The 8,985-nt window shown below is 40.0% G+C and overlaps 1 protein-coding gene across 1 annotated transcript; it reads left to right on the top strand.

Moving 5' to 3' along the window:
* Positions 1 to 653: 653 nt before the first annotated feature.
* On the top strand, positions 654 to 8,985 carry LOC146510838 (uncharacterized). Its single transcript, XM_085173538.1, has 2 exons — positions 654 to 1,937; positions 7,748 to 8,985. Exons 1-2 carry the CDS (start codon positions 882 to 884, stop codon positions 8,813 to 8,815), a joined length of 2,124 nt encoding a protein of 707 aa, XP_085029664.1. The 5' UTR covers positions 654 to 881; the 3' UTR covers positions 8,816 to 8,985.

The following is an 8,985-nucleotide window of genomic DNA, read 5'->3' as shown; positions in this document are numbered from 1 at the left end:
TCCCCACATTTGTGAAAGAAAAGCAAAACACTATGTGGAATATGGAGACACTCCTGGTTTATATGAGCAAAGTGAAACTCATTTTTTAGGGTTCGTGGAGATGAGTGTGAAGATCCAAACAATCCCTGTCAGTGATGGAGAAGCTTTGATGAAAAAAATTTGTCAAAAAGTTCACCAGCATGAAGGAAATGAAGTTCTCAAACTTTCCTTAGGAGGACCCCAGCACGCCTGCTTAAAGAAAAGTAAGTGTGCTGATGTGGATGCTTGCAGTGACTGCTGTATAGAGGCCATCCTGCTACACATGAAACATATCAGTGTCATAATTGTTAGCTTAGTCACGTGTTTGTTTATTATCCTTATTGTTTTATCTGGGACTGTTTGCAAACATCTCAGAGAGAGGAGACACCAGCATCTGAACAGAGACTCAAACCAGCAACCTGCAGCTCCCTGCTTGTCTGCTCCAGTTTTCTCCTCACTCATGTTGCCCACCAGTGATTTCTAGCTGCCCACCCACACAGCAGGCTAGAATATGCACTGAGCCTCAGCACCATGGTTGCAATACTTGGACATGTTTTATTTATTAAATAATGAACCAGACCCCAAAAAGTAAACAGCTATTATTGCTAGGCAACGGGAGCAGCATTTGGTGATGCAGCACCTGACATTCCTGACCATGTGGGCGGAGCTTGCATGGAATGGAATGTTTCGTAGAACTGCGCAACACAAGCACTTAGTTACAGCATTTTTCATTTTATCCAGACACAGCTAGAGACACATCTACAGCAGCATCTCTGTGCAGGACAGACGACAGTTGAAGAAAAAAACACATCGAAAACTTCACTTCTCTACAATACGTTGGTTCCTTTGTTTAAAAGGCCAAAATGAATCAAGGGAGATCGAGAAGAGGATTGGTGAGTGCGTCACCATACAGTACAGTACAGTCTGAGCTGATTAACCTACGAGAAGAATTTCAAATAATACAGGCTGAAAATGTCAAATTAAAAGAAGAGGCAGAAAGATCAAGAGGAGAAGCTAAAAATTCAAAGTTTGAAACTGAAGTAGTATTGAAGGAATTACTGCATGTGGGTCTAAAACTTAAAGGAGAGAAGATGGGAAAACAACAAGCAGAAAATGAGAATGAAAACATCAAGAAAGAACTGTTGGAAGCTCAAAAAGCATTGCAGGAAGAGAAAACCACAGCACAAGAAGCTAAAAATAAATATCAAACTGCAAAGAAGGAGGCAGAAAATGTGATGCAGGAATTACAGGAGGTGCAGGAAGCTTTTGAAGAGGAAAAAAGGAAAATGCAGTTGGCAACACAAGAAGCTGAAAATGTAACGGCTGAAGCTGAAATACTAAGGAAGGAATTACTGCATGTAAAGCAACAACTTGAAGAGGAGAAAAAACGTAAACATGAGGCAGAAAATGAGATTGAAAATATGAAGAAAGAATTGTTGGAAGCTCATAAAGTGTTGGAGGAAGAGAAAATTAAAATACAAGAAGCAAAGAAAGAAATGGAAAATACAAAGAGTTACACTCAAAACATGAAGAAGAAGTTGCTGGAAACAGAGGAAGCAATAGAAAAAGAGACACGTGGAAAATGGGAGGCAAAACAGGAAAGTGAAACTCTGAAGAAGGAACTGATGAAAGTGCAAGAAGAACTTGCAGAAGAGAAAATTGAGGTGAAGGTATTCAAGAAAGAAACGACAGCCTCTGAGGTGACCAAGAAAGACTGCAAAGATGCACTTAAAGAAATACAAAAGCACAAAAAGGAAGCGAAAGAGCTCCTCAAACAGAAAGTCAAACTGGCCAAACAGCAGCTGAAAGAAAAATTTAAAGACGCCGAGGAGCAGCTAAACAAAACCTTAAAGGAGCTGAAGGTAAAAGAAAAGAAAGCCGAGGACAGGAGGGGATTCTGGAGCAGACTGCTGAGAAGAAACTGACCCAGCAGCATCAAGTTTAAGGAGATCAATAGTTTCTTCCTCCTTCCCCCTCTCTCAACCTTTCTTTCACAGAAATCCCCCCAAACTTTACTCGGGACGTTTGTTTGTTTTTAAAAACTCTGTTCTGAATACATGTACTGAAATACACAAATAAAATTGCCATAACTTGACCTCATGTTGCTTCTTTTCTTGTGTGTCTGTGGATGTAAAGCAGTAACGCACTTTCTGCTCTGTGTGTTTTTAATCGTAAATAAATGCAATATATGTTCATTTTAAAAACTTCTGCTCTAAATCTTTTTTTAGCAAAATGCTTTTTTTGCCCCTTCCTGATTTCTTATGTTTTAACATGTTTGTTACATTTACATGTTTCCGATTTCAAGTGTTAACACAGATGGTCAGAGACAGAGGTTTGGACAGCTCTTTCCCTTTATTTGTATTTATTCAGGTTATTTCTATACTCAAAAATCCATCCACAAGCTTCAACGCGTCCAGAACTCTGCTGCCCGTATCATCACCAGGACCCCTTCTATCCACCACATCACTCCTGTTCTGCAGCAGCTTCATTGGCTCCCGGTCAAATATCGCATCAATTTCAAAATACTCTTGTACACATTTAAGGCTATTCATCATCTCTCCCCTCCATATCTTTCTGATCTGGTTAAGATCACCACCCCATCTCGTTGTCTCAGATCTACTTCTTCCTTTTCACTCTCCGTCCCCTCCCCCCGTCTTGCCACCATGGGGAGCAGGGCTTTCAGCTGCTCTGCTCCACGGCTCTGGAATTCCCGACCTCCTGATTTAAGAAATATCTCTTCCTTCTCTCTCTTTAAGTCCCAACTCAAAACTCACTTGTTCAAAATAGCTTATCCCAATAACCTCTCCACTCTGCTCTTTTAAATTAATTTTTGTCTTGTGCTTTTATGATTGTGTAAACTGCTTGCTTTTATGTTGCTTTATATTCTAATGTGTACAGTGACCTTGAGTGTTTTGAAAGGCACTTTCAAATAAAATGTGTTATTATTATCTTTGAAATATCTCAGTGTGACACTGATACTGTACATGAGTGTGGTAGGTTTTGAAAACAGCATCAGCACAGTACACAGCAAAGGGGAAAGGAACAATAGCAGCTGACGAGCAGCAGATAGATACTGCTCATGGCACCACTGGTGCAACTAGACTTGCAGTCAAGACCGCCTAAACTAAGACCAAGACCAGAGGGTATCGAGACCAAGAACAAGACCAAGAACAAGTCGAGACAAAGTCGAGACGAAACCAAGACCGAGACAAAAAAGTCTTTAAACTGCAGCCAGATGCTGCTTTGTTTACGGATGTCAGACATATTTATGTGTTTTTGCTTTCGCACAGCCCTCCTCACTTGACTTGACGCACTTGACTGTCACGTCCATCACCCTCTCTGTTTTTCACACAATGATATTATCCTATATCCTCGCATGTGATTGGCCACAATATATATATATATATATATATATATATATATATATATATATATATATATATATATATATATATATATCCCTCCATATATAATATGGAGGGATTGGAGCATAGCTGAGCCACTGTGTGAGAGCTGAGCAGCGAAAGAAAATTAAGTGAGGGTAGAAATGACTGATAGATTAATAGGCTCTGTTTTGAGTTTTGTTCAAAAAAGAATGACTTCATATAGGAAAAAATAAATATCACATATGCAGGACACCTTAAACTAGTTTATATCTGATAATATATCTACAGATATCTACATATCTGTACTGAACAGTCATTTAAGATTAGCTAGTAAATAACAAATAGTTAATGTTTTTCATGAGACTAAAGTCAATGTAAATATGAGATGGCCAATATTATAGTTATTATATTAATCATTATAAGTTATTACAGCAGTGAGTTTGAACTCTCAAATCAAATCACTTCTATTGTCACATCACATGTGCAGGTACACTGGTACAGCACATGTGAGTGAACTCTGTGTCAAATACTGAGCTTCAGTAAAGATTCAAGTTGCATTTATTTATATTTCCTATCACCTTAAATCTTCACTCAAAGACACTCAAGTATCTTTGACAGTTTATATGTAGATGTATCATATATCAGAGACAAATGTTGTTCCTTCAGTATGTTGGCATTACTAAATTTGGCTCAATGCTTACATATATGTGTAAAAACAAAATGTACGAGCTGTGATAACTGTTTCTGATATTCCTTTAATAATATAATTAAATAATATTCCTTTATTGGGTGAGAAAATCAGACCATGTCATAACTGCTTTAAGTCATACAGAATAGATATCAGAGCCTTAAACAGGCTGACTTCTGTTAAATGGGTCAAACTGGGCAGAAAGTCTACAAACACATAACATCCTTATAGAATATGATGTAACTATAGATCAACTTACCTCAGAATATATAAAGCATATAAACAATTGAAGCAATATGATGCAACAAACACAGCAGTGCTACTGATCCAAAATACTCAAAGCTTCATAGAACTGAAACAAACATTTATTTTTAGCTCCATTCAGCTGCTGATACATACTTTAGGTTTCTGAACATTAAACTTGTTGCTGCCTTTCATAGTGTGTAACTTGAAGGCCCTGAGTACTTTCTCCCACACTGCAAACACGGGATGATAACATTATTTGAACATTACCTAATAAGACTGATTCAGGACAGACAGTTAGTGATGTTAAACTTTCCTAGCAGTCCTTCACAAACAGGGAACAGTCTGTCTATTCTCTCCATCTGTCAGCTGCTGCTGGCTCTTCCTCCTCCTCTTCCTCACACACTGCTGAGTTTGTCCTGGTGGATCATCAGGGGTGCAAAGCCTCACAGATGATGTGCAGCAGTGGGTCCCTCAGTCTGTCCTCACTCTGGACACTTGCAGTCGTCACACATGGAAATCAAATGTGTGATAAGCTGCAGGATTCAAACACAAGTGTAACTTATAAACACATGTTCATACTTTTATTCCACAATCAGAGACAAAGAAACAGAGAGAGAGTGCAGGACAGACACACAGGTGACAGTCTCAGGTGTACACACTGCTACAAACAGGAGGATTTAGTGTTTGTGTTATTACGAGTGCTAAACAAGAAGAGTTCCAGATGGTACAGTGGACACATGTGTGACTCCTGTGATTAAAGCATCTTTCTTTCAGCTTAACGAGTGAACCGTCAGCTCGTTCAAACACACGTTAAAGTCCGTTTGGCTCAACACCACCGAACAGAGGCAGCAATATAACAGAGCTAACATTAACAGTGCAGTGAATCCTGCTTGTGCTGTGATATTCAGGACTGCAAACCGAGCAGCATCACTGACTTTCAGCCTGTTGTGTTTGTGGATATATGACTGACTTTAATTATCCACAAAATCATCACATTCTCTGTAAGATTATGGTCGACTATTGTATTATTATATTTTAAAGGCTTTAAAACCAAGTAAAAGCTGAACGTACAAACATCACTAATGTCACATAACTTTGCTGACATGTGGCCAACAGTAATGTTTTAATGTTCCTCATTATTAAACATTTGCACATAAATAAGTGACATAATATTCAGTACTTACTTTTCACAGTTACTCTTCGGCCGCTCCACTTCTGCCGTCTGCGGCAAAATTATCCACACCGACTGCCGCGCTATGAATTGTGGGATATGTTGGGCCAAGAAGTCTACACTGCCACATCCTTAAAATTCAGGGAAATGAAGGACGCATTTGAGGGCCGCATTTCAAGCAGCCTTTGAATTGGGACAGCCTTCGGCGCGCCGCTGTGACGTAATCGGCCTTAAAATGCACCCTTTAAGGATACAGCCTTGGGGCAGCCATGTATCCCAGAATGCATTTCAAATCACAGGCAGCAATGGTGGTGGTGTAGTTTTAATACCCCGTTTTTCTGTCACCAACTACACATTTAATAGTGTTTTAGCCGCGAATATCGCGGTGTAATCTTCACATGTATGGTCAGGTTGTCAACATAGAACATGTTTGCAAAAGTGCTCAGATGTTTTCAGAGATGTCACTCGCTCTGCTAACAGTCAGCTGACAGAGTGCACCGAGCTCACAGCCCCGGTGTTACAGCTTAACTGTTTATTTTGTGTGTATTCGTTTGTTTTGGAGGGGGGGTGGGGGTTACGTTAACCGGTTTGTTTACATATTCCACTCTCCGTGTTCCACATGTTGCATTTGCAGATTCATTTTCACCGAACGATCGTCTCTTTCTGCCTGGTCTTGTGTCTCTGTGCTTCTGTAACATAAAGAACGAGCTGACGTGTTTCTCACGACACCAGCGATCAGCTCAACAGGCCCTCAGTTTACCTGCATGCATCCAATGTCCAATCACCAGCACACAGCTTTGAAACCTCACCTTAGTTTTAGCTCTCAGTGGTTAAACGCTGGACTTAATTCACTCGGGTTTTGTCCGTCGGGTCACGTTTACTTCACTGTTTTATTTACAACTGAGCAAATCGGTTTGGCTGAGGTTAAAGTTACGTTTAACCTGCATAGTTTTACAGACGTTTAATGGTTCACTGGCACATGTGACTGAACCAGGGACGATTCTAGGATCAGAGCTTTGGAGGTGCTGAGCACCCAGAGAGCTGCCCAGCCAGGCAAGATAAACTTTACAGGTCACGATGAGACTTCTTCCCCATCTCTGTCAGTCCCTGCATCCTTAAATGTCTCCAGTTGTCCCAAGTTGTCTCTGAATGTCTCCTTGGTGCATTTAAACCCCTGTTCCTCCCTGTCCTCGTCGTCTGTTATCTTTGTCTCCGCTATCAGTCATCATAATTTTACCATCTCTGTGCAAGTCTGCAAATTTCTTTATTAAATCATAAGATTCTTAAATTCATCAAGTCTCTCTGCCTGGGTCCTCGTCACAAAACATGACATCACTGTTTTGTACATTTTAACACAATTTAATCCCCACATTTGTGAAAGAAAAGCAAAACACTATGTGGAATATGGAAACACTCCCGGTTTATATGAGCAAAGTGAAACTCATTTTTTAGGGTTTGTGGAGATGAGTGTGAAGATCCAAACAATCCTTGTCAGTGATGGAGAAGCTTTGATGAAAAAAATTTGTCAAAAAGTTCACCAGCATGAAGGAAATGAAGTTCTCAAACTTTCCTTAGGAGGACCCCAGCACGCCTGCTTAAAGAAACGTAAGTGTGCTGATGTGGATGCTTGCAGTGACTGCTGTATAGAGGCCATCCTGCTACACATGAAACATATCAGTGTCATAATTGTTAGCTTAGTCACGTGTTTGTTTATTATCCTTATTGTTTTATCTGGGACTGTTTGCAAACATCTCAGAGAGAGGAGACACCAGCATCTGAACAGAGACTCAAACCAGCAACCTGCAGCTCCCTGCTTGTCTGCTCCAGTTTTCTCCTCACTCATGTTGCCCACCAGTGATTTCTAGCTGCCCACCCACACAGCAGGCTAGAATATGCACTGAGCCTCAGCACCATGGTTGCAATACTTGGACATGTTTTATTTATTAAATAATGAACCAGACCCCAAAAAGTAAACAGCTGTTATTGCTAGGCAACGGGAGCAGCATTTGGTGATGCAGCACCTGACATTCCTGACCATGTGGGCGGAGCTTGCATGGAATGGAATGTTTCGTAGAACTGCGCAACACAAGCACTTAGTTACAGCATTTTTCATTTTATCCAGACACAGCTAGAGACACATCTACAGCAGCATCTCTGTGCAGGACAGACGACAGTTGAAGAAAAAAACACATCGAAAACTTCACTTCTCTACAATACGTTGGTTCCTTTGTTTAAAAGGCCAAAATGAATCAAGGGAGATCGAGAAGAGGATTGGTGAGTGCGTCACCATACAGTACAGTACAGTCTGAGCTGATTAACCTACGAGAAGAATTTCAAATAATACAGGCTGAAAATGTCAAATTAAAAGAAGAGGCAGAAAGATCAAGAGGAGAAGCTAAAAATTCAAAGTTTGAAACTGAAGTAGTATTGAAGGAATTACTGCATGTGGGTCTAAAACTTAAAGGAGAGAAGATGGGAAAACAACAAGCAGAAAATGAGAATGAAAACATCAAGAAAGAACTGTTGGAAGCTCAAAAAGCATTGCAGGAAGAGAAAACCACAGCACAAGAAGCTAAAAATAAATATCAAACTGCAAAGAAGGAGGCAGAAAATGTGATGCAGGAATTACAGGAGGTGCAGGAAGCTTTTGAAGAGGAAAAAAGGAAAATGCAGTTGGCAACACAAGAAGCTGAAAATGTAACGGCTGAAGCTGAAATACTAAGGAAGGAATTACTGCATGTAAAGCAACAACTTGAAGAGGAGAAAAAACGTAAACATGAGGCAGAAAATGAGATTGAAAATATGAAGAAAGAATTGTTGGAAGCTCATAAAGTGTTGGAGGAAGAGAAAATTAAAATACAAGAAGCAAAGAAAGAAATGGAAAATACAAAGAGTTACACTCAAAACATGAAGAAGAAGTTGCTGGAAACAGAGGAAGCAATAGAAAAAGAGACACGTGGAAAATGGGAGGCAAAACAGGAAAGTGAAACTCTGAAGAAGGAACTGATGAAAGTGCAAGAAGAACTTGCAGAAGAGAAAATTGAGGTGAAGGTATTCAAGAAAGAAACGACAGCCTCTGAGGTGACCAAGAAAGACTGCAAAGATGCACTTAAAGAAATACAAAAGCACAAAAAGGAAGCGAAAGAGCTCCTCAAACAGAAAGTCAAACTGGCCAAACAGCAGCTGAAAGAAAAATTTAAAGACGCCGAGGAGCAGCTAAACAAAACCTTAAAGGAGCTGAAGGTAAAAGAAAAGAAAGCCGAGGACAGGAGGGGATTCTGGAGCAGACTGCTGAGAAGAAACTGACCCAGCAGCATCAAGTTTAAGGAGATCAATAGTTTCTTCCTCCTTCCCCCTCTCTCAACCTTTCTTTCACAGAAATCCCCCCAAACTTTACTCGGGACGTTTGTTTGTTTTTAAAAACTCTGTTCTGAATACATGTACTGAAATACACAAATAAAATTGCCATAACTTGA

Source organism: Neolamprologus multifasciatus, chromosome 9, assembly GCF_963576455.1.
Source record: "Neolamprologus multifasciatus chromosome 9, fNeoMul1.2, whole genome shotgun sequence".
Taxonomy (NCBI): Eukaryota; Metazoa; Chordata; class Actinopteri; order Cichliformes; family Cichlidae; genus Neolamprologus; species Neolamprologus multifasciatus.
Note: the sequence above shows the minus strand (reverse complement) of the source record. Positions and strands in the feature narration are given on the sequence as shown.